Source organism: Gavia stellata, chromosome 22 (genome assembly GCF_030936135.1).
Source record: "Gavia stellata isolate bGavSte3 chromosome 22, bGavSte3.hap2, whole genome shotgun sequence".
NCBI classification, from domain to species: domain Eukaryota; kingdom Metazoa; phylum Chordata; class Aves; order Gaviiformes; family Gaviidae; genus Gavia; species Gavia stellata.
Window position 1 is genome coordinate 10,243,169 of NC_082615.1, and position 24,352 is coordinate 10,267,520.

A 24,352-nucleotide genomic window follows, 5' to 3' on the forward strand; every position below is an offset into this window, starting at 1 on the left:
CATCTACTTGCTGTAACAGTAATGATCTAGCTTTGTATTACTGATTAGAGGATCAAACTAGTCATCAAAATTGTTTCTGCAGTGGTGTTGAACTCAAGTTCGTGATGAGATTTGTACCTTCTAGTACAAGATCTCACTTCCTCACATATTCATATTTGAAGTTTGACAAAAATATTTCCTTAACAAGCCGGCTAGCTATAAATATTTATTAGCATCTTAAAATGTCTATAGATTTGATACTCTTTTTTTCTGGACAAATTTAAAAAAATTATATTGCTGCTAAAAAAAACCCAGTACCAGATACTCCCTTAGTCTTAGCCATACTATCGCTTGCATTATCTCTAGCAAATGTGTGGCTGTTTTTGATATAAATCAGCAAGCTCATTCTCTTGTAAGAACAGTGCTAGAAAAATGATGTAGTCTTGTATAGGGCACGGCCGCATGGTTCTACCGCACAGCTCTCTCACATGGAAGACTGCCGATTATGTCAACTACATCTTAGAACTACCCTATGTAACATTTAGGCGTATCCCAAACTGCTCTTCCTGACTCCACAGCGTTTTCTTCTGCCCACTGCTCTGTCTGCCGTAGGCTAAATGTAAGCGGAATACGGCAAAAGTCTTTACACAAACGTCAGTAAAGATCAGCACTGTTTCCATATTTAGGACTTCCTCAACTCCTAGAGCCACTCCTCAAAGATCTCATTAGTGTAACTCCACCAGCTGTCTTGCTCAGTATGAAGAAAATGTTTTTTCTCACAATTCTACTGTTTTCCTACCGTAAGCCAAAGACATACTTCTTACATATTACAAATCTTCTAAGCAAGAACCATTGTTTCTTGTCTGAAAGCTTTCTTTTCTTCTCTTAGTTCAAATGTCTCAGCAGATTCAGAAAACTACTGCAAATGGCAAAGGTAGGTTCTCTTTTGTTAGTTTTGGGATATGTGCTGAAATAAACTGTTAAAAAATGGGGGAGGGATTTAAAAATGTCCAAAACTTTAATGTAAAATTAAATCTTTCACCCCTGTCTGTGCAGTGAGGCAGTTTACAACTTTGTATAGAAAGTTAACTGTCGCTTTGCTGACCTTGCTGACTTGTATGTACAGTCAAAACTGCTTTAAGTTGTTAAAACATATTTTTTCCCCTCTAGAAGTGTCATAATTTATCTTAGTTATGACTAGTTTATTACCATTTTCTATGAAAGGGCATTACAAGTTTTTCTTACAAATTTATTTGCATGATCTCATAAAAGCAATCTGATTTGATAGACCATCAAGGCTCCAGCTGCTACTATTCAAAAGTTCAATCTACTTACGCAAGGTTAAGTCTACCTGTTTACATACGGCCACAAACAAAACACTGCTTTTACTTTCAGGTTCCCATGCTACCTCTCAACTAACATATAAGGTTAATTTCTCCTACAATTATCACCCCGTAATATTTATATTTATCTTTTATACCTCTATTATTTTCATTGAGGCTGTAGTTCAAAAGTATTTTTGTTGGTTCATCTGGATACATCTGTTGGCTTTGTGTGTATATGCTCTCTTTTTTATGAAGACACGCATTTTTCATCAAGTGTTTGATGCTGCATACTGATTTTGAAAAATACAAAGCTGTGATGCCTGCTACCAGAGGCGGAAAAAAATAAACCCCCCTGTTTCAACAGAAATAAGTGTACCCTGGTCCTCAACACATTTTGGGGAAAATCTGAGAGTTTCTTGGATGATAGGTGCAGTGAACTCACTCAGAAGTTTCTTCTTTCCAGAGATGCTGTCCAATCCCAGGCTCATACCTGTTCAGGGGACTTCGAATGTAGTGATGAACCAGAACGTGACCCTCTCCTGCTACTCAGACTCTGGATCTCCACCTGTCAGATACACATTGTTTAAATGCAGTCAGAAGGTATCCACTTTAAATAGGCCAGACTTGACCCCTGGTTTATTTAACTTGACTATCAACTCTGCCAGTGATGTGAGTGAATACAAATGCAAAGCTGAGAATAACGTCTCCAGTGGCGGCAAATACAGCAACAGTCTCAACTTCACCCTTGTAGGTATGTCTTGCTATATACCTCCTCAGCACATTTTTAGAGGCACATTGCGTCAGGCATGGCTACGTATCTGCAGCAGCAGGAGTCAGGGTTTTGTTTGTGGCAGGTCCTGTTTTGGACTGCAGTGTGCGCCTGTCTTGATTGCGGAGCTGAACTTTACTGCAAATGGCTATTATTTCCTCAGGAGTCAGCAGTGCTATTCTAATCTGGCTCACTGAGCCCTCCATCCTTGATGCCCATTTCATTTGCCAGTGTTACTGCTTAACTCCGAGTCTTGCTTTGGAGCTTGTCCTGTACCCAGTGATGCAGTCTTTTCAGTTTTCCTTTTACAGAGCCAATTTCCAAACCAGTGCTGAGCTCACCCACCTCTCAAGCAAAGAAAGGCCAGAATGTGACCCTGTCTTGTCTCTCAGAGAACGGTTCCCTTCCTATCACATACACATTCTTCAAAGGAAGACAAAGCATCTCTCCCCCAGTGAAGATGCAGAAGAGGGAAGCAGCTGTGATTTCTCTGTTTATCAATTCCTCTAGTGACTTTGGAACCTATAAATGCAGAGCTGAAAATAGCTTTCGCAATAATACAAAATACAGCAACAGTTTCAACTTTACATTAGCAGGTAGGCATGGGTGAAACATTTTACACTGTCAATAAACACAAAATTCAGTATGTTGTAACAATGCGAGTTTTTTAGCCAGAAATTTTGTTCCTGCAATGTAATGTTCAAAATATAATTTTTACAACAAAAAAAATAATTTGATGTTTTAAAATTAATGCAAAAAGATAAAATTCCATGCAGCCTAGATAGTAATAGACGTTGAAGTGACCATGAAGGATGACTGTAAAAGTCACTTTTACAAAAGACCCCTGATCCACCTTGGGACCCTGCTCTCACCTGGGGAGAGTTTAGTTTCATTTTTCTCTCTGGTCCTGTGAAAGAGGGAGTCTACTGGCACCAGCAAGCTCCCTTCCTTCTGCTGTGGCAGCGTGCACTTGGGACTCTCCTGAGTAGTTACGTTAACCACGGTTAATCCAAAAGCTGAAAGAAATCCAAAGTCTTGATTTTAATTTACAGAAAATACTTAGAATATGAAACAACATTTCATTGCATAAACACCTTTTTTTTTTTTCTTCTTGGCAGAAGAGAGAAGCCATTCTCAGGCCTTGATAATTTCTCTTGGGCTGATCCTGCTACTATTCATAATAGGATTTGCTCTGGCAATTCCATTTTTCATAATTCCTTCATATAAAGCAAGTGAGTTATTTGAATGTCAGTTTCATTTTCCAGAGGTGCTCATTTATGTTGTCAATATATTTTAGTGTGTAAACATCATGTTACAAGTAGAGTTATGCTCTTGGTATTTTAGGATATTGTCAAGTCTCCTCTTAACCAGCATAGCCAACTTAACAAGCCATTGACAAAGCAAAACCTCAGAGCTATGTTTTAGATGGCAGATCTGGGATGGAGGAAGCAAAGCAACATCTAATTTAATGCACGTAAATGTTGGAAGGAATTGGACCTCATTGTTCTTAGTAAAGAAAGGAAATTCTATTAAAAATGCCCTTGGTTAAGGACTAATATTTATCATGAAAATAATATTATCTGAGATCTCCAAGTATTCAAAAAATATCATGGATCTTTTTATTTCCCTCTAAGAAAAACTGATATATGTATATAGGCATGTGTTTGTTTTTCTTTTACAATTTGCAGGAAAATCTAAGTCTACTAGGTCCTCAACTGGTCTTACTTCCGCAATGAATACAGACAAGTCTGAAAACTACGTCATATACACAGAGATTGGTAAGTTCATGTTACTCCCCATGCAATCATGAAATTTACTTGTGGGAGTTTGGTTGAAGAATGCTATTACACTATTTGGAGCTAGTATGGGCAAATTTCTTCAGGTACTGCAAAACAGTGGAAGGAGACACCTACTACCAGTCAGTAGGTAAGCTAATACTCCTACTGACCATGCCTGGCAGAGGCATTATTTGAAGTCCCTCAAGATCCACATTTGGCACTACCTGTCAGCCACGCAGCCAAACCTGCAACTGGTTAAATGAAGTTCTATACAAAAATCTACTGTAAACAGAAGTAAAATGAAGAATTGCATTTGGCAACTCATGGTGAGAATTGAAATAGCCATTAGAGAGAAAAAGAAAATTGAAAGTAAGTAACTCAAAGGTGCAGTGCCCATTTACTAAGACAAAAGCGGGCTATGTGTAAGTTGTAGCAAGATAAAACTTACACAGCTTCTGCATTCTGTTCAAAATTGTTCAGTACACAATAGTTCTTTATTCCATGTTTCTTAACTTTGACAAAACTCAAGTCAGTTCAAACTAAAATTATGAAGTAACACTAGGCAACAAAGCAACTGACCTATGTTAAGATGTTGTACAACTTCAATTGCAGAAAATACACAATAATGAAGACATGAAAGCCACGATGCTATTAACTTGTAGTTTTCTACATTTGCCTTATACTTGAATGTCAATATTTTCAAGGGAAAAAGAAACCCCCAAAACAAACCAACAGCAAAAGCATTATGTTTCCTGTTTCTAAATATCAAAAAGGGAATTACTCTCTCCAAACAAATCTGCCTTCCTGTTCATATACTAGACAGGTAGAACTCTAGCTGCTCTGCTGTTTTAGCTCAGTGCTCTGTGCAGCTGCTCATGCCAGGTATCAATCAGTGTTCTACCCACATAGCCTGCAAGGACAGCGACAATAGCTCTGGTAAGGCCCATGAACGCTACAGAAAACATGGCAGATTCAATATGGAATCTTGCTGCTTTGTTTCAAGATTATTAAAAAAAAAAACCAACAAAACAAACAAACCCCAAACCGGTCAGTCTCTTGTATTAACTGCTGTTCATCATCTTTAATCCAGAGCCTGCTAAACCAGAAGAAGAATACGTCAACTTTTCTGTTATTAGAAGAGAAGATGAAAAAGGTAAAAACCTCAAGCTATAATATTGGAACATCTGATGTGCACAAATATGTTTTTGGAGGATTTTGCTGGGGGGAGGCCAGGTTTAGATAGTAACAGTTACATACTGAAACAGCTTACTTACTATGGAGAAATTAAAATAACATTAAGACTTTTTTGAGGGGAAAAAAGCAAACAAAAAACACAAATAAAGCGGCTATCACCATACTATGACCCAAAATTCAACAGCCTCATTATGAAACCAAGGAGATGTTATTAGTGACCAAGTTACGAATGGTATATTAATTCTTCTGCTGTGTATCCATACCAAAAAAAGGAATTATGAATTATGGTATTCTGGTTTTTAGCAGAAAAGAGGGCATGTGCTACAGTCTATTCAAAGGTCCTCATCAGAGATTGAATACAAGGTAAGATCTCTTTTGCGATTAACTTAATCACGTATTTTTAAAGAATCTTTCAGTCCTCAGATTTGATAAGTACCACCAAGCCTGCACAGAAAGAGATGATGTTTAGATACTAGTTTCCTGGCCTAATTACTTAGTAGACAGACAATATAGCTTCGTCTCTACTAGCAAGCAAAATCCCCAAGCCATAATCTCTAGGGACTTCAGTTTAAGAGAAAAAGCAGAACAGATAAAAATTGGAATTAACAAAGACCCAAACAGCAATCCCATTAGACAAAAAGCAGCTTATTGCCCAAATAGCACCATAAAAACCAAAGCGAAACAAAACAATGCAATCACTGTCAGGTAAGATCCTGCTGGACACAATATGTAGTCTGGCATTATACGCAACTGATAAATAAAGAGAAAGGCATAAATGATGTAAAGCTTTCACCCAGACCCAAGTTCCAGTACATTTAACGATTCTCCTGAAGTAGAAACTGGGTTGTATGCAAACATAAGATAATCAAAAGGCTTTGGTCAAGTATTAAAAAAAATAAATATCCCAGCTGGGCTGTCCTCTTAGGCACAGGCTAGAGGATCTATATTTGTCCCCTATACCTGCTGTTTCCTAGCAGCAAGGATGGCAATTTCTCAGTTCAACATTACTTCAGCTCTCAAGAGTAGGGATAGGATGCTAAAATTAACTTTTGGGACATTTAACTCCAAAACAAATTCTGCATCCTGCTATAGGCTGTTTCTTAGATGTTTCTGGGTTGTTTTCATGGCATTCCATAGCCAGCTTACGTAGAATTCCTTAAGTTCAGTAAGTCACACAGCCACACTATGCTAACCTTGCATTATGTCTACCATAATTACACTATGCATCAATTAATATTCTTTAGTGTATAGCCGTTACAAATAACCCATTTATAGTTAAATAAGCACCACATTAATAGAAGAAATTTTTAAGGCAAGTTCTTGTGTTTCATGACATTGATGACTATCCGTGGCTGCATGCCTTGCTGCATACAGCTTATCGCACTTTAATACAGGACTTAACCAGCTGTACACGCATCGTAAATCTACAGAAGCCCAGAATCACTCAATTTCTTATCTATACAAACTCTTGTATCTGATTTTGACTACAACACTTAGGTATAGGATGAATATGTTCACACACTAGTCTTTTTCCACCATTTTCTATGTACAGACATTTTTGTCCACAAAAATGCTTGTCAAAAACTGTTTACAATTTATTTCTTCTATTTCCTCTGTTACTCAATAATGTATTTCTGATTTTTATGTTTATCGAGTGCACGATGAAGTAGCTTAAATACTGAAGAACTGAGGCGATGTGATTAAAATACATTCCTACAAACAGGTAGTAGAAAGATACTTACTGATGTTATTAAAACATTTAAGACTCGGAAGTCTTTTATATAAAATACCATTTTCCAGCAGAGACCAGCAAGACACAGATGAAAGATGAATTTTTAGGTTAAGATAGTAAAACAGAAGACATGAAAGAGAATAGGGTTAGCCCTGCTAACAAGGGACAAGTTTGTCTCTTCCCTCTTTTCAAGGTAACCTGGAAGACCTAAATGGTCTAGATTTGACAGAAAACAGATGCACCACCAAGTTTTAGCAGAACTATTTGCAGAGAAACCACTGAGTCCATGACACTGTAGAAGCATGTTCAGGCACAGGTGTTTAAGAAATTCCTTTTATTCAACAAATTTAAGTTCACATGTTTTTGGCTGATGTTACATACTTAGTTAAAAAGTCCTTCAACCTAGAAACGTGCATCATTTCCTTCATGGTGGTGTCTCTGCTTCTCAGCTGGACCACTCCATTCTCTAGAGTGGCATCAGTTACCAAGACCGTGAAAAGAACACTCATCTCATCGTACCTGCAAAGAAAAGAGCACAGCTGTTACTGCTTTTGGTGTACAAAAAATTCAGATAAGTTATGTACAAATGACCATAAGCTGTAAATCTTTATTTTTGCTATACTGCACTAAGTCCAGTGTGAAGATACCAGTTTTCTTGTTGCCATTGCTTGCTTTCCCGATTACATTTCTTTACATTATTTAGTTACTTTAGTACACAAAAATAATGTTATTCAGTGACCTATTACATGAGTATTTTTGTAGAAGCAGAATATATCTATCTTCTCCTATTTAATAGCCAGACTTTGAAGACTACTGCACATGAACAAATAGTCGTATTTATTTTCTCTGGGGAGAAAAAATATTCACCAATATGCTCAAGGTCCATTGACATAAGCAACGATACGCTCAAAATTCACTCCTGAAAATTCACTCACATCATATATAAAGCCCTCAACTGGAATAGCTGTTTTCAACTGCACAAATAATTCCATCACATACACTCATGGTAATCATTCCAGACTTGAAGAACTTTTAAGTTCAAGACTAGACACAGCGTGCTATTTGCAATAGTACTTCAGAATGAAACACAGAACCAGTCCAGATGCAAAAATGGGGTTGAGGGTGGGAAACAGTTCTGCAAGCTTATGACTTAAGAAATTTATTTTCAATAGGAGAGTCTCTAAAAGGCATTTCACAGTTCCAGAGAAACAACAATAACATGTGAAAGGCTTATACTTCACTTAATTTTAAAAATGAACTGACATTGCTCTTCGTAATAAAACTAACTGAATCCAAGTTTATAGTTCGGGATACATGCCTTCAGTCATGTGGCTACTGCACTCGATGACTTCTTACTGAAAACAGGCATATTTTCGCTAGTCCACAGAAAGTCATCTTTCACCTTCATAGTTTAACTTACAAAAGACTGTTTCTCCTTACTTTGTATAAAGCTGTTCCAGAGATACCTGCATGGTTTCAAGATAACCGGGCCATACAGAAATTCTATTTTCTGACAGTTCATTGAACAATCCTTGACAAACCTGTGTTTATTTAAAAACAAAAGTTAACAGACAGGCTTTGAGGGTTTGAAATCCTACACAAAGAAACCATTAAAACTCCTGTATGTGTGGTATTAGCATTCCTAGCCAGTGTTAATTTTCTGGCTGAAATAATCTCAAAGTAGAAAGCAGCTTGGCAATTAAATCTCCATTTCTATTTAAAAACATGACAATGTAAGTTTCCTCCTTTCTGTGGTGACTGGTTTAATGACCGACTTAAAAACTTTTTAAAAATCCTTCTGAAGATGCGTTAAAATAATTCTGAAAGATTAAGAAACTGAGAGGGATTGTGTTATTTATCTTCCTTAATTTGGCATGGAACAAATATCAACTCTAGTTGTAATTAATAGTACTAAAAGCAGCGCGTTAACGCAAGGAAGGCATCTACTACCCACTGCCTGCAGTGTACTCCTTCGGCTGTGACTCACAAGCTGCATAGTTGAAGCACTGTGAAATCTGTACAAGCATGAATCTCCCAGAATCAAAGTAGCAGTATGATTTTCCCCAATGTAAACAGTGTCTGAACTGTGACAGAAGGTTACATGGAAAGTCAATGCTCAAAATTAAAATACTTTCTTACAACATACCTGTCTCAGCTCTGTTGTTGGACCTTTTCCTACATCCAAGGCCACTTTAAGAGGTGCTAAACAAGGGTGAAGCTTAAGTACCTAATAATTTTACAGAAAGCAACGTATTACTAAATGTATATAGTGTGAAATTCTAAACAGACCTAGGAAATATTACGGTTTTTTCACTGAAATTAAGGTTCTAAACATGCAAAATTATCTCGTAACACAAAATCCTGAATTAGAAGCAAGCTGTATTTCATGTAACTAGCACGCATGCCAGCTAGGTTAGCATGGCAGAAAGTATTCCCTTTCGGCTGAGCCCCAGAAGAGAGTTGAAGTTTTGTTAGCAGAGCTCCGTCATCTTTAATGGAGCCAAAGTGACCAGAGACAGCCAAGCAGACAGTTACCATCCCATCTACTGCCTGTTCTTCAAGACCAAACGGCTGTTTGATTAACAAGTGCTGTCTGAAAGCTAGCACTCTAACTCCAGAAAACCAGGGTAGAAGTGGGAATAAGGATGGTGCTTGGGGAAATTCCCCACTACCACCCATGACCCACTTTTTCTACTCTTCTCAGCAACCTTCAAATGCTACTAGAAGAGACAAACTCCCCTTTCCCAGGCACAGCAGCTACATTCCTATTCCTCTCAACTTCTTCATCACTAGCACGGCAAGAACCTACCTTCTCATCACAGAGAAAGAAGGTAAAACGGGAAAGATGACCTTAGAATGAGAGAAAAATTGCATATGTGGGTGAAAAGGCAGTCCCATGAGGCCAGCCTATCGCTACCAGTGAAAAGCGTTCTGTCTGCACCTTTTGGGGAAGGGAACAGTGGCTGGAGATGTGGAGAAGGGAGATATTTCCATGCTTGAATTTACCACATTGTCTGTGGGTTTTGTACTTAGACCTGCCCCTGCCTTCCATCATCCATTCTTCCTTACACTTTCTACAGAAAGTTACCTTTCTCTGTGAATTTTTCTTTTTTGTTAATGGATTCTCAGCTAGCTGTAGAGAATCAAAGAGATATGCTAATGCTCCTTGGTCCAGATTTCCACTCACAGACAGAACATGAGGAATAACATTCTTCCTTCCATCTCGGCCCTGAAGAGAAAAAAAAACCCACAAAGCGATACCTCAAATACTGTCCCAAAGGGTCTTTTGTTTACTTTATAGTGAGGCATTGAGCTCAAGCACCCTTATTACATTTAAAATACAATCAGACATACATTTTAAAAAGTTACCAGCAATCTTAAAAGTGTAACAGTAACTAGATAAGATTGTAAGACTGGGGAAAGCAGAAGATCAGAGCAGGATGGGATTATTTTCTTCTCCTGCCTCTCTGATCATAAATTTAAATCTATGGCCAATACACTTGAAACTCCGCATTTTCTTTTGGAGGTTTGTAGATTACTTCCAAGTGACCACAAGGATCTGTTCCCATATTCTGAGAAATCGCTACGTAACCCACAGTTTTGTAGGTTACATTACAGTCTTCTGCCTTCTGTGTAGAAATAAGCTGCAAAACCAGGAAAGACAGACAGGACTGCCACGAGAAGGAGACGGTTGCGATTTACTGGTATGATACCAAGTTACTCTCGTTTTAGCTGTTCAAACATTGCCATTTGCTAGAAGTTTAGCCCTCTCCAATATATTCAGTGGAAATGTTTCCCTCTGGTGCCTTCTCCCTTCTGAGTGTGGTAACTTCTTATAAAGCCATTTGCAGTATTTATAATCCATTAGCCCACATATAATTCTACATCTATGGAACGGGACAAGGTACAGAAAGAAAACACATTTACAGGTTCTTTTTGATGTGAACTTAACACTGCAAAACACTGCCTGAGTTTGTCTTGACATCTACTCACAGATACAGGTAAAGGCTATGTAACTGACAACAGCTGTCATGTCAATACAGCTCATTTCTAATTTCAAAGAACTAACTCCTTGCAAAAAATCCAACCCACAGTATTTTATCTGCTTTTGGAAACGAAGGTCTGACTGCAGAGTATCAATTGTACTGCTTTTACAACAAAAGAATAAAAAGATAGTCACATGCTAAGCAACTGGACCAGCAAAGAAACTGTTTCTCTCACACGTTGTTATCTTTATCAAAAAAGATTTTTAATATAGTAAAGCTTACAAGTAATTTTGAACTATCCCCTGGATACATCTGTAACAGTTCAGTATCACCAAGGTTCTTCAATGTTTCTATTGTTTCTGTTCCCCAAGGAAAGCTGTAATGTAAATTAAATCCTCTTCTTCCTTCTTCATCCTGAAAGTCACTGCTGCTGAAGTTAGATGGGCCAACTGCAAACTGAAAATTAAAGATACAAGAGGTGATCGCTACTGTGCATGCTGTATTAACTACAAAAATCAAGTCTGCCATGCAAGCTGAAGTCTGTGATTTTCAGCAAGAGGTTTTTATGAATTACAGCCCAAATCTCTTTGTTGTTTTACAGCATTTTGATCTTAAATCAATTACAAACACAAAACCTTTGCCTTTCTGCAAGTCATGTTGTAAACTACTCAACTACTTGTCATGAAAAGTAGGTTTTTTGGTTTCTCACAAGAAATACATGTATTTTAGTGACAAGAATAGGCAAGCAATGTGACGCCATGAAACCGATCAGGATGTCTATTCCCCCCTCACTCTGAGAGGTAAAAGAGCAGGCCAAGATTTCCCATGGGTACGCTGCCATTACCTTTCTCCACCATTGGAGTCTCTGGCGTAACCAGTAATCGAGCCACTGTCCTGCAGTTCTGGGAGAGCTAAACCATGTAAGCAAAGACGTGGTCCTTTCGCCTATTCTTTAAACAATAGCAAGGTCAGCAAGTTAACTCCTTCAAAAATAACAGGGAAAAAGCAAGAGACAGCATTCAAAAATAATCCAAAAGTGAAACAAGTGCAAACAGTTGGTTTAAGCATGAAAAGGGATTAACCCCTCTCTTACTCTACCTTCTAAGATTTTTGTTGTGTTGTTCGCTTTTTGGAATAGAGTGAAAGCACACTCCGATTTGAGCGAGGCCACACGGCAGTCTTTTGTTCACCAATTCTAAGCAGCTAACATATTGCGCCAAAGCACCTGTCAAGACACAAATCACTAATTTTAGTAGCCACCGGAAAAATTTTAAATTTTTAATTCTACTGAGAGTGAATGCAGCACATATGATACACATGCTGTTTACATGTGCAGTCCCACTAGCATTAATGTTTTGCAGAGATTAGCTCAGCAGTCTGTAGCCAGATTACTCCGGGAACTTTGGCAACTGTGATTTTAACGTGCCTTTCCCCTCATTACAAGGGAAAGCATCCGATGCGCACTTCGGCATTCAATGCTGCTCGGGTCCTTGAAAAGGACACAAACTCACAGCTTTCCCAGCGCACTAACACAACTGGAAAATTCCCTTAAACGCAGCTGCTTCACTCCCAGCAAGAAAAACGCGAGCAGGCGTCCAGGCTGCCCGGAGAGCCCCCTCACCCCTGCGGTGACGGACGAGGGACCTACCGGGAAGGAGGCTCTCACGCAGCATCCCCGCGCTCCCTAGCACTTCCTCCAGAGACGGACCGCCCGGCTCCTGCCTACAGCCCCTTCCCTGGAGGGCTTCGCGCAGCGTCTCCGAGTGCAGCAGCCGGAGACCCTGCCCGGGCCGCGGAGCGCCGGCGGCGGGCGGGCCGTGGAGCGGGGAATCCACGGCGAACACCTGCTCCCGGAAAGCCAGCGCCGAGTCCCACCACTGAGCCGCCAGGTTGCCCCGCAGCGCCACGCCCAGCGGCCCGAAGCCCGGGTGGCAGCCGCTGAGGTAGGCGCGCCAGGGCAGCGCCGGCCGCGGCTCCGCGCCGCCCCGCAGGAAGTGCCGCCGCCAGCACAGCTCGAGCAGCTCCTCCCCGCGCGCCGCCTCATCGCCGCCGGCCGCCGCCCCGTAGGGCCGCGCCAGGGGCCCGGCCTCCTCCCCTTCCGCGACCCGCGCGAAGGGCGACCGCCGCCTCAGCACGGGCCGCCCCAAGGGAGCGCAGCCGCACCACCGGCCCCCTTGGCGGCAGCCCAGCGCCATCTTCTTCGCTTCCCTCCGCCCTCATGGCGAGGGGGGGGAACGCCGACGGTGCGGGCACTGCGCATGCGCCACATCCCGCGCGCACAGGAAGCGGAGCTAGCGCGTGGCCTGTCAGGAGCGAGCGGGGACACGACGGCTGCGCATGCGCGTTGGCACTCCGCCGTCGGGCCGCCCCGTCAGGGCGCTGCCCCTTCCCGCTTCCCGCCTCCCCTCTCCGGGGGCCGCCGCTCGCCTGAGGCGCGGCGCGCCCTCAGCTGCTGCCGGTATTTGGCGTCCTTCGGCCCGGCCACGGCAGCCAGGACCCCGGCCTTCCCGCGGCCGAGGCGGCATGGGTCAGGAGGCAGCGTGTGGCCCCCCCCCTTTCGGACACGGCAGCCCGGAGCTCCCCGGCACTAGTGTGTGGGCTGAGGGGGGGAAGGCGGCCCGGCGCTTCCCGGTCCGGGGGACACAAAGCTCTTTAGAGCTGCACAGGGAGATTTCTGGGGGGAAAGCCCACACGGGCCTCATCAGAGCAGTATGGGCTGAAGCAACGCTAAGGCTTTCCAAGCAGAAAGCAGAGCCTCCTGCGAGCAGGGCGGGCCGACGCACCCCCGCTCGCCAACTCTGCTCAAGTTCGCGGCTGCAGTGGAAATTTCCATACGTGCTTAATCACCGTTTTGTACCGGTGCCAGAAGGTGGAGCTTAAGGGAGGAGGAACCATTCTGCGAGCTGGCTGTCATGACAAATTCATGAGTGCTAAGCCCCCGTGAGTTGGAATGATCTCAGCACGGGGTCTCCGCTGCACAACCCAGTCCCACGGGCCAGGGGACAGGCAGCATTGGGAAGACGAGGCGTTAGTAGGCCACTGGGTCAGCTGGAGGAGTTGCTACTCCTAGGTGCAAGAGTACTGCCAGTTACAATTTTATTTCTAAAGCGGATTTGCCATCAGCTCAATTCTACCAGAGTATCTCCAATAATACTGTCAAAGCTATTTAGCAGAGCTCGTTTGTCATCATTTTACATGCAAATGCTAAAAGGAGTACCCACCCTACGCTGAGCAAGACCCTTCCCCCTCAAGGAACACTTCCCCTTGATGATGGTCATTTGGAACCGCTGCAAGGTGAAAAAATTCAAGGCGTGGTCCTGTTTTCCAGAGTTGTGTCTACCATTTAAATAATCAGACCCCTCAGAAATAGCACTCCAGTAATGCACACCACATGTCTAAAAGCAAGACAGAACTTTTGAGTCCAAGTTTAAAATTACTTCAGCTTCTAAAGGCAGCTGATTTGGCCACATAATTACACTTAAGTCCACGGAGAATCTACAACCTTGAAAAACCCATACCGAAGTCACAAGGTGCATTTCTTCCCACGATCTCCCAGTTAAGTTTCCAAAGCATTTTCAAGCAGTATGACTTGCAAACACTTCCCTGGGTTTCACTTTAACAAATCTGGCTGGTGCCATCTCCCCTCTTAAGGGAGAAAGAGGCTATTTGTTCTTTGCATCCACTGTTAAAGACCCCAGTCTACCAATTTTAATTCACAAGCTAGTTTTCTACATCTACCTTTTTCAGTATGAAGTTTTTAAACAAAAACAAGCTTTCCACGCAGTTTGTTTCAGGCAACTGACCTGGAAACTTAGCAATTAACATGTCGTATCTTAAAGATAAATAACGATCTACTTCCTTGTCTCCAACACCGATGGCACTGGGCAAGGGGAATGTTGCAAAGCCAATTAAAAAGACTTTCCACATTGCCAACTGCAGTTCTAGACGCAAGTGTGGTAGTATTTCAGGACTCCTGCTGAAGTTCTCATAGCAACAGTGAATGATCATGAAAGTACTGTCACCCAATAGAACTCAACAGAAAAGGCAGAAATACATAGTTAAGAGGCAGATTAGGCTGTGGTTAAGAACATCACAAGCTGAGCCTCAGAGGAAAACCACCAAGAGCTAAGCAGAGACCAGCAAGAACATCTGAAGTGTAAAAGAAAGTCTGACTTCGGTTCAGGGTAACCTACATAAGAATCTTGATTCTTCCCAACAGATTAAGTTGTAGTTAAACATTGCTAAACTTGAAACTCATCATTGTTACTGATAAACAAGTGAGAGGAAGGAACTGAAAGTCAATGTTAACTGGAATTTTAATATACGGTACTTGATCCCAGGGTTAAAGTACTTAATGCTTTCAAGTATTATTTCTGCTATGCTCCTCATCAAGGAAATAGTGTTGCTTTGCTCAGCATGGGCAATGCTTTGAGATTAGGGAGTCATTTGCATGTACTACAAGTCTTGGAAAAAATAATCTATGAAGCACATTCATGGATCAACAGCCCCCTTCCCTCCCCCCACTTCCATAAAGAAATCACTGCTCAATACCAGTTTAAGTATAATTTGAAGTTTTAATACTAAGATCTTCCCATTTCTCTGAAGCTCATAGTAAGCCTGCATGCTAACTCGCAAGGCCTGACAGCTGTAGATACATTACACTCAAGCCTAGTCTGCACATATGCTCGTGTGAAGGCGACAGTTATGGTGCTGCAGAAGCTTCCTACGCTCGTAGCAGCTCATGAGCAACACCACTGCAGAGTTTTGGTTAGCAAGACTTTTAGCTATACCATTACTCCAGTGGATCTTTTCCAAAAACTGGCCTACGCTAGTGAGACAAGGAAGAGCACTGTTTCCAACAGTTACTTAGAAGCCAGCTTTAATTTTCTTCCCCATCGAAGCAGAGCCTGCCATGCTAAGCAATCTAGCCCAATCAAGGCAAGGCTGGGTTTTGTATAAGCTTAAATGTTTAATCAGACACAGTTGAGAAACCTTTCTAGAATTTAATATAAAAACATTTGACATTCCATTAATGTAAAGTTGTGCACATGTTGAGAAAATTGCCATCTGAAAGAAAATTCGGTCTTCAAATATCTTTATTGGAAGGCCATGCACTGCCTTCTGTTACTGTATTTCAAATCACTGTACATTTACTTTGAAAACACTGTCTGCATTTTCTAGTACAAAAAACTAAAAATTGTTTCAGGAATGTAGAGAAATATTCAACTTAAATAGCGAAAAAGTGCACCATAATTACTGCTGCACTGCAGTCATTTCTGCATTTCCCATTTCTTAAATAACTATCCTGTTTTGATAACACACAATATAAAGAGCAATTATGAAAAACTGAGACATTTAAATACACTAAGTTATTGAGAATAACTTGTCGGCATTGGGTAACCTATCATAGGAGCAGCACCAGTGGCAGGATATGCATACTGCTGTTGGTTCATGCCATTGTGCATATTTGCAATATTACTTCCATACTGCTGATCATAGCCATTCTGGTACGCTCCTGCAGGGTTACCGGCCCTGAAGCCAGCTTGCATGCCTGCAGCTGCAAAGCCATTTCCAAAAGGAGTTCCATTACTGAAACTTTGGGCACTGTAGGCCCCATTCTGAGTTTTTGCTCCAAAGTCTCTCTTTCCTAGTGCACCATAGTTTCTCTCAAAGTTCTCCCTCTCTCTAAAACTACTAAATCCACCCCTTTTGCCCGCAGAATATCTGTCACGTCGATCACCTCGGGAACGACCTATTAAAAAAGACAAGAAATAGTTATGTATCTCATAAAAGCTGCATTTTACATACCACCAAATGAGTTCCGCTAATAAGAGAAAAAAAATAAAATCTTTCCTTCTCTGTCCCAGCAAGGCAAACCTACTATAAAAGCTTTCCAGCTGCTAACTGGACTCCTGTTCAACAAAAACTATTTTGATAGAGAAAGCCATCTAACCTATGACAAGAGTCATAGGCTCTACCCTGTAACGCAAGTGGCAGCATCAAGGTAAAAAGACACTTTTGTCTTGCCAACAGGACACTTACATCCACCTTTCCTAGCCATGTGAGAGAAGGCCACAAAACTGAGCCCTCAAGTGTTTTATTTCAGCACAAATAGAAGTGCATCTATGGCCAGCACTAGCCATATGTGTGCCACAACATGAGTGGGGAGCATTCAGCGGAGGGGGTGTTTTTTATTATTGGTGTTAATAAATACCTTTTCAGGTCACCATAACTGGTAGCTAAACCACCATCCACATCCATTTTGGAGAGAGGTTGGAGGTGGAATCTGAGTTTCCATTTTGTTCCGAGAAGAAAGCTATGCACTGTGGTAGAGAACAGTACTTACCTGAACCTCTGTCTTCAATCAACTGAAGCAATTTGGGGTTGATGGCTTGATTAGCCTCCCGAAGCACAGAGATGAGGTCATTTACTTGCTTAATATTGTTAGGAGTAAAGAATGTGTATGCTGTGCCTGTTTTGGTACTGCGGGCAGTTCGTCCAATTCGGTGGATATAGTCCTCTGAGGAGTTAGGGTAGTCATAATTGATGACAAATTTCACATCTTCCACATCTGTAAAGTGTTGCAGTGTGGCAAAAAGCAAGGTACAAAGTTTTGCACACCACAACAGCCAAATCGAAGATAAACATTAGACAATAGCACTTTAAAGGAAATAATGGCTGCAAAGAACAGTGTTAGAATTATCCATTTCTGCATGAGTATTGTGGAAGAGAAAGTTATGCACACTCCGTCTGTTCCCGTCTCATCACCCACCCTGTGATCCAAAACCTTACCATAAAGGAGTATGCATTTGCTTGTCATTCCCAACTCAAGAGTCCCCTTTACAAATCATCAAGTGACATCTGAATGCTTCTTGCAGTAGGGCCACTAAAGCTCACAGCAGCCTCTTCATGTGCTCATTTGAGGACCTTAGAGTAAAAACATACAAGGTCCTTCACATACACACTCATTAGAAGCTCAAAAAAAAGGGGCCACACTGCTCGTCTTGCCAAGACCTTTGAACCGCAGCTGCAAGAAAAACATACCTGTCCCCCCAAAGTCACCAAGTTGTTTTTATGCACTGTGTCTCGTCTAGGCAAGCGCTTCCAAGAAGCCAGGGTTCACTTGAGAATGTGTCTCTCTCTGGCAGGTCTCGACATGACGACTATGTATAGGTGGAGGAACTTCGACTTTCAAAGGCATTTGAAAAGCCATTGCTTTCCTGCCCCACTTGCTAAAGTGAGAGGTGGGCTTTTTCTCAGATTTCATGTGCCAGTACTCACCAATTTGTACAAGGCTTAGTACATTTTAAAGCTGCTCTCTCCATTTCATGGTTGAAAAAAATTTCATTGAACATTGAAGTTTGTAATTATTTTCTTCGACATTTCAGCAAACTCACTGAAATTCAAAGACCCACAGATCACAGCAGACAGTATGCACAAAACTAACAGTACTGCACCATGGCAAATCATGCAAAGCATGGAGAGAAGAGAAATACCAGGGCAAAGTGAACTGTGAATGAAACTGCTTATTTCATGAGAGAACAGTTTATGGGGTAGTAGTTTAAAGGATGATCTTTGCCTTTTGAAGATTACTGGCACACAATGCTCTCAGCTTTCACCTCTCTATTTGACTGGAAGCAGCCAGCCGATCACTTCCACTAGTCCTCCATCCCCCTCGAGTCCTCCGATTGTCATGCCTAGGCCTTGCCACAAAGACTGCACCTTTATGTGAAGAAAACTTAGAAAAATGCAGAGGTTAAAGAAAGCAATAGACTTTCTTTAAATAGCTTTGGGCAACTGGCATTACGAGTTGTACTAACCTAGACCTCTGGATGCAACATCTGTAGCAATCAGGATTGGTGCTTTTCCATGTTTGAATTCTGTAACACAGGCAACTTGTCAGTTTCTTCATTAAGTAACACACATGATACACTCGTAGAAATTGCTGAAATACTCACCATTTAGAACCCAGTCCCGCTCCTGCTGACTTTTATCACCATGAATACCCATTGCTGGCCACCTGAAAATACAGAACTTCATTGACCTGAGACCATTTCTTGAGTAGTTTCGTTAGTCAGACAGGGCTACTGGCAAATGCCAAACAGCTTTGGAGTTAGTTTTGGCATTTTAACTGACACCTGGTGTCACTGTATTTGACAGTTTGGACACTATAGTTAAGCAGAAGAATCAAGAGCATGCTCAGACTATCGGCATGGCTCACTGAAGTTCCAGCTATTAGACTCACCCATCTCTCCTCATTTTTCTGGTAAGATCATCACACCGTCTTTTGGTTTCCACAAAAACAATTGTTTTATTTTCCTTCTCACTCATTATTTCTTCCATCAAACGAATAAGCCTATTATGAAGAGATGACTGTTAAGAGCTGGGATTGATTTGTACTGCGCAAGTTTTTAGTTTGAACAGCCTGATTTTTTACTTTCTTTAGTGGTCTCAGACTGGTGTCAAAAAATCCATCAAGACATTCATTTCACAGTTCATCACTAAAACTAACCATTAAAAAACATACTGAATGCTTTGATCCCACTGACTACTTACTTGTCATCTTTCTCTACATCATGACACACATCCACAATCTGAAGAATATTGTGGTTTGCACTTAGTTCCAATGCACCGATGTTGATGTGTACATACTCTTTCAAAAAGTCTTCAGCCAGCTGCCTTACTTCCTTTGGCCATGTGGCACTCCACATCAGAGTTTGCCTGTCAGGCTGGAAAAGGAGACTAGGTCAGTACAAGCTCAACATATAGTCAAATGTCCAACAACAAAAAAAACTATCTAGCCAGACAAGCCAAATAAGTTAATTGTGCTACCCTTACTTTAATGAGCATAATGGCATTTGCTTCTGCAATAGTGATAAATGCATGAACCATTTATACTCACTCTTATCTGATCCACAATTTTTCTGATCTGAGGTTCAAATCCCATGTCAAGCATCCTGTCAGCTTCATCAAGGACAAGGTAAGTACACCTCCTGAGATTGGTCTTTCCAGCTTCTAAGAAGTCTATAAGTCTTCCAGGTGTTGCAATGCAGATTTCCACACCTAAAAACCAAGCGGTAAAGTCAGGTGAAGTAGTTTTCACATCACCTCATACAGACATGCATCAAGGGTTATCCATACCTCTTTCTAAGTCACGAATTTGTGGTCCCTTCGGAGCACCTCCATAAATACATGTAGACTTCAAACGGCATGCTCTGCTATACTCAGCAGCTACTTGCTGCACTTGTTGAGCCAGTTCACGAGTTGGTGCCAGCACAAGACACTAGAAATAAGATACCCACCTTTTAGTTCAATATCTGTCTGACACTAGTTTTAAATCAAAAGGTTGTCATATATTACTTCAGTGCCAGAATGACTAAAGTGCATTTAAGCAGCCCAACCAGCAAACTAAATTACCTAGCATCTCAATTACGACCAAACACTGACCTATGCTGTGTGGCAACATATCTGAAAAGTCACTAGCTTCCAGGGGATAGCAGTTTCCAAAATGGGACATCTAGGCCTGTTCTGTACAATTTTAAGGACAATCCAATCAGAGGCTATGGAATGTTCTTGGGAGACTACCAAAACACAGAACCACTTTAGCCATGCACAGAAACACAATACAGGTATGCATTTGTACGAGCATGGACAGTTGGGACTGTAGAAAAATCACATTCTCTAGAAATTAAGACCCCCTTTTTCATTTAGGAATACTCACAATAGGTCCATCTCCTCGCTCCAGGAATGGCTGATGATTTATATGCACAATAGCAGGCAACAAGTACTGTTTGGAAGAAAGAAAGTCTCATTACAACCTCTTCCCAGAAATGTTCAGCCTCCACTAAGCCAGGCCATACTTTCACTGCTGAAATCCAGCAGTACTCCAGGCTACAGTCAAGACTTACAGACAGCGTTTTCCCTGATCCAGTCTGTGCCACTCCAACCATATCCAATCCACTCAATGCAACAGGCCAACCTTGTGCTTGAATAGCAGTTGGTTCAGTGAAGTTCTGCCTCTGAATTACTTCCATAACATTTGCTTGAAGAGAAAATTGAAACTTATTAACTTGGACTTTGTCTTAATCAAGCCTGGAAGAACAAACAGTATGCTAGTCTTCACTTACCAGGAAAGTTAGCTTCATAGAAGTTTATAATCGGTTTTGGACAGTTATGGCCCCTAACTGTGACTTCTTTGCTTGATCTGTACTGTTCAACTTCTTGCTGCAAGGCAAAAATCCAATTATTGGAAATAAGCTTTGACACCAGTTATCTTTTATGTTACCTGTTGGGCCCCATGACCCTCAGCATGTTTGTACTTATTTGTTTACTTTTGCATGAGTTGGATAGGGTACATACCACAGTACGTCTAACTACATCAGGATGTTCTTGATAGAAGTTCTTCTCAAATTTGGGCAGCTCATCTAAATTCCATTTCTTTTTTGTAAGTTTTTCCCCAGGGTTTCCAAATTTCTTCCCAGAGAGAGGTCCACCTCTACTTCCTCCAAAACGGGGGGCTCCAAACCTAGAGAAGATGATCATAACATAGAATCCAAGAGAAATGTTTTGGTCCTCTTCTTATACAACTTAACCTCTATCTTTGCAGTCCATCTTGTAACTTTACAATTCAGATTTAGAAACTCCACCTATAGGATACTGAAATTTCAAAAAACATACTTAAGTAGCAGATGCCACAATCTGCCTAGCTACAACTCATACTCAGAAGCTAGAGTAACACATACCTTTGCAGTTTCCATAAAATGAAATTGAGAGGCCTATTAGCAAGTTACAACATAGGCAAAGTAAGGACATTAAAACCTTTGTATTACCACATGATCAAAATGGTTTCCCACCCAACTGACACTCCCATTGTATGTCAGCCTGCAGAAAATGGGCAGGGGCAGTTACAAAATCTTGGGTAACTTTCCTGTAAACCGTTTTCTTGTTTCCCAAAAGGTAAGACTTCTCTCAATAACGATGTTTTACGAGGCCGTGCATTTTAGGTTAGGTCCCTCCGTTCAGAAAAGGCTCATCTCGAAAGCCTGTCCTGGCAGCCCTGAGGCGCAGCTCGAAGCAACGCTAAGCTGTGCGCTGAGGACCGCTAAACTGCATCCGAGCGTGGGGGTCCCTCCCCCGCCCCGATTGCTCCCCAATTTTGGCCGGGCAAGCGCTGGGAACGATCCTTCCCAGCACAACACAGCGCTCCCAGAGGGGACCTGGCTGAGCGGCCGCTGCTTCCTGCCAGCGCTGTTTCCTTTGTCTCTCATTTCTGTCTACGCCACATTTTCCAGCCGCTGCCATTTTAGAGTCTGAGCTGGGCGGGGGGAGGAGGAGGAGGAACAAAGGCAGCAGCCGGCATTTTGATTTCCCCTCAGTCACCGCATGGCGGGGCCGGCCATTAACATCCGCTTACACAACACAAAGCGGGAGCCGGCCGGCTTCTGCCAGCAACAGCTAGAGCCGCCGTCCCTTGCGAGGGGGAAGGGAGGAAAAGGGAACCGCCCTACCGAGAGCTCCCCAAGGCTTCGGCATCGGCGAAGCGCCCGGCCAACCCACTGACCCACAAACCTCCAGCCAGCCCGCCGCTCCCCAGCCCACCCCACTGACGGGGGGAGGGGAGAATCCAGCTCTACGTGGACCATCCGTACTCGGGGGTACGTCCCCGGAGGGGGGGGGGGGGGGCGAGTACCTTTTCCCCACAAAAACCCACGCGCGCCCCCCACAAGCGGTGGCTGCGCTGAGGCGGACGGACCCGGCCCCATCGCGGATTATGCAGCCGCCCACGCCCAGTGGCCGCCCTCGGTAAGAGCTCCTAAAGCCAGTTCCCCTCCCCCGGCCTCCCCTCGCGAAGCTCCGGAGTCCTCGAGACGGCAAGAGGTGAGGAGAAGGGCTCCAGGGCCCAACCCCCGCGACTCGCCGCCATTTTAAACGGCTGAAAAACAACCACCGGAACCCCACAGTCGGTCTAAGAGTCCGGACGCTGGCGGCGGCTAGCGCCGGCCGGGCCCCCGGACTCACCCTCTATCCCTGTCGCTGGAATACCCGGGCATGGTGATGGTGGCGGTGGGCGAGACGATCCCGGTCACTTAAAGTGGGTGGCGAAAGGCAGGAGAGGATCCGACGCCGTTGGTGGGGGCCACTGAATGTAGAGCGCCTCACCGCCCGGATGCCGGTTATATAAGGGGGGCCGCGGGGCTGCTGGGAACCGGCTAGTGACGCAGGCGCAGAACCCGCCCCTTCTGTTATGTAAACGGCCCGAACTGGCCGGAATCCCCGCCCCCTCCCGTGTGGGCGTGACCGCGGCTCGGCCGACTGACCGGCTTCTGCGCTCGCGGGCGGAAGTTCCCCGCCTCCTTGGGGCGTGGCCTCCGCTGCCGTCACTGCCCGCAGCACCCCGCCCGGAGGGGCCCGAGCTCCCCCCCGCCCCGCCCCGCCCACGCAAGGAAGGGCGCGAGCGGCCGCGCCTGCGCAGAGCCGCTGGCAGGCGGCAAGCAGCGGCCTGGCGGCGCCGACTCGGCCCCGGGGCTGAGGCGTCTCCCTCTGTACGCCCGGGGGCCGCGAATCGGCCTTGGCCTGACGGGAACGGGGATTTTTTCCCCCCACCCAGCCTTGATAAGCGCAGCCTGATGCCTGTCGGTCTCCTGGTTTGTCCGGAGGCTCCCAGCTGGTGCACAGGAGTAGCGGTGAGGCAGCGTGCTTCAGTTTGGGCCTCGCCGGGGCTGCACGGCCGCTGGCAGGGCAGCGAGTTGAGCCCAGCTGCCTCCAGCGAAGTTCCCCGAGCTCAAAGCCTCACAGATACTTACAGTTGCGTGAACTGTTTGTGAAAAGCCTCCTGCTCCTACAGGCTCAAGTGGAGTTGCCACGTTTTAACTAATAACTTGAAGGAATGGTAGATACAGCCACCCACCTACCTGGGATTTTCGAAAGACTAAAGGAGTTAGATGCAGACCCTCACAATGTTAACAGGTTCGACACACATAATCGTAGCAGATAAGATTATTAAATGCTACTTCGAGCAGTGCTTTTAGACTGCTGCCCATTGCCTGGGCACTTTTATAAATATTAAATACATGTGATTAGAAACAGTTACTATTTTTATCTTTACAAATTCCACAACAGGGCTAGTAAAGCAATTCAAAGGTCACAAGAAATGCACCAGTGCACTGAAGGACAAGGGCTCTTTAGAAAGCACATGTATAATAAACATCAAATACCTGAAGTGGGTACCGTGTTGCTTATCTGCCCTGCTTTGCTAGCTTGAGGAATAACTTGAATGTCTTGCTACCTGAGGCTTCAAGCACACACACAAAAAGGTGAAGCTTGAAGCATAAATATAAGCAGCCATATTGCCAAACCACCTGCTTCAAGCAGTGGCCAACGCAAATGAAAACAACATAAGGAAGGAGAAGTGTCGTAACAACACTCTCCGTTTATATCCTCCCACCTTCTAGCAATCCGTGCTTTAAGGCTTTTCTGAGACAAAAATAACGTAACTGTATTTGATGGCCATTTCTTCCCATTTTTGTTCTATTTATGCTCTTAGCTTCCAAGATACCGTGACAATGTGTTTCACAGTTTAATTGTACACT

At 43.2% G+C, this 24,352-nt stretch overlaps 3 protein-coding genes across 4 annotated transcripts; 1 reads left to right on the plus strand and 2 right to left on the minus strand.

Moving 5' to 3' along the window:
• The first annotated feature begins 745 nt into the window (after positions 1-745).
• On the plus strand, positions 746-5,024 carry MILR1 (mast cell immunoglobulin like receptor 1). Its single transcript, XM_009822270.2, has 7 exons — positions 746-779; positions 869-913; positions 1,768-2,055; positions 2,385-2,669; positions 3,192-3,305; positions 3,762-3,851; positions 4,942-5,024. The coding sequence occupies exons 1-7, from the start codon at positions 746-748 to the stop codon at positions 5,022-5,024; spliced, it is 939 nt and encodes a 312-aa protein (XP_009820572.2).
• A 258-nt stretch (positions 5,025-5,282) lies between these two features.
• Positions 5,283-12,958, minus strand: POLG2 (DNA polymerase gamma 2, accessory subunit). The gene is made up of 9 exons (XM_009822271.2): positions 12,412-12,958; positions 11,862-11,988; positions 11,608-11,713; positions 11,046-11,219; positions 9,866-10,006; positions 8,924-9,004; positions 8,218-8,318; positions 7,181-7,296; positions 5,283-5,308 (listed from the first exon to the last, which is right to left on the minus strand). The coding sequence occupies exons 1-9, from the start codon at positions 12,956-12,958 to the stop codon at positions 5,283-5,285; spliced, it is 1,419 nt and encodes a 472-aa protein (XP_009820573.2).
• A 2,794-nt stretch (positions 12,959-15,752) lies between these two features.
• DDX5 (DEAD-box helicase 5) lies at positions 15,753-22,906 on the minus strand. Of its 2 annotated transcripts, none has more exons than XM_059828137.1 (13): positions 22,806-22,906; positions 21,123-21,288; positions 20,891-20,987; positions 20,672-20,805; positions 20,485-20,550; positions 19,905-20,046; positions 19,666-19,826; positions 19,320-19,492; positions 19,009-19,119; positions 18,722-18,783; positions 18,584-18,643; positions 17,110-17,334; positions 15,753-16,515 (listed from the first exon to the last, which is right to left on the minus strand). In XM_059828137.1, exons 1-13 carry the CDS (start codon positions 22,811-22,813, stop codon positions 16,133-16,135), a joined length of 1,788 nt encoding a protein of 595 aa, XP_059684120.1. In that variant the 5' UTR covers positions 22,814-22,906; the 3' UTR covers positions 15,753-16,132. The 2 variants fall into 2 exon arrangements, with proteins under 2 accessions (XP_059684120.1, XP_059684119.1); XM_059828136.1 differs by having other exon boundaries at positions 22,782-22,906.
• Between the last annotated feature and the right edge of the window lie 1,446 nt (positions 22,907-24,352).

Coding starts and splice junctions, on each gene's coding strand:
- DDX5 (XM_059828136.1), bottom strand. CDS start 22,813: ATGCCCGGGTATTCCAGCGACAGGGATAGAGG. Junction 19,827..19,904: donor AATTCGTGACTTAGAAAGAG/GTATGGATAACC, acceptor CTTGGTTTTTAG/GTGTGGAAATCTGCATTGCA. Junction 19,120..19,319: donor GATGTAGAGAAAGATGACAA/GTAAGTAGTCAG, acceptor TCTTCATAATAG/GCTTATTCGTTTGATGGAAG.
- POLG2 (XM_009822271.2), bottom strand. CDS start 12,958: ATGGCGCTGGGCTGCCGCCAAGGGGGCCGGTGGTGCGGCTGCGCTCCC. Junction 11,220..11,607: donor GACTCCAATGGTGGAGAAAG/GTAATGGCAGCG, acceptor TTTAATTTTCAG/TTTGCAGTTGGCCCATCTAA. Junction 5,309..7,180: donor GGAAATGATGCACGTTTCTA/GGTTGAAGGACT, acceptor TTCCTTTTTTTG/GTATGGATACACAGCAGAAG.
- MILR1 (XM_009822270.2), top strand. CDS start 746: ATGTTTTTTCTCACAATTCTACTGTTTTCCTACC. Junction 914..1,767: donor AACTACTGCAAATGGCAAAG/GTAGGTTCTCTT, acceptor TCTTCTTTCCAG/AGATGCTGTCCAATCCCAGG. Junction 3,306..3,761: donor AATTCCTTCATATAAAGCAA/GTGAGTTATTTG, acceptor TACAATTTGCAG/GAAAATCTAAGTCTACTAGG.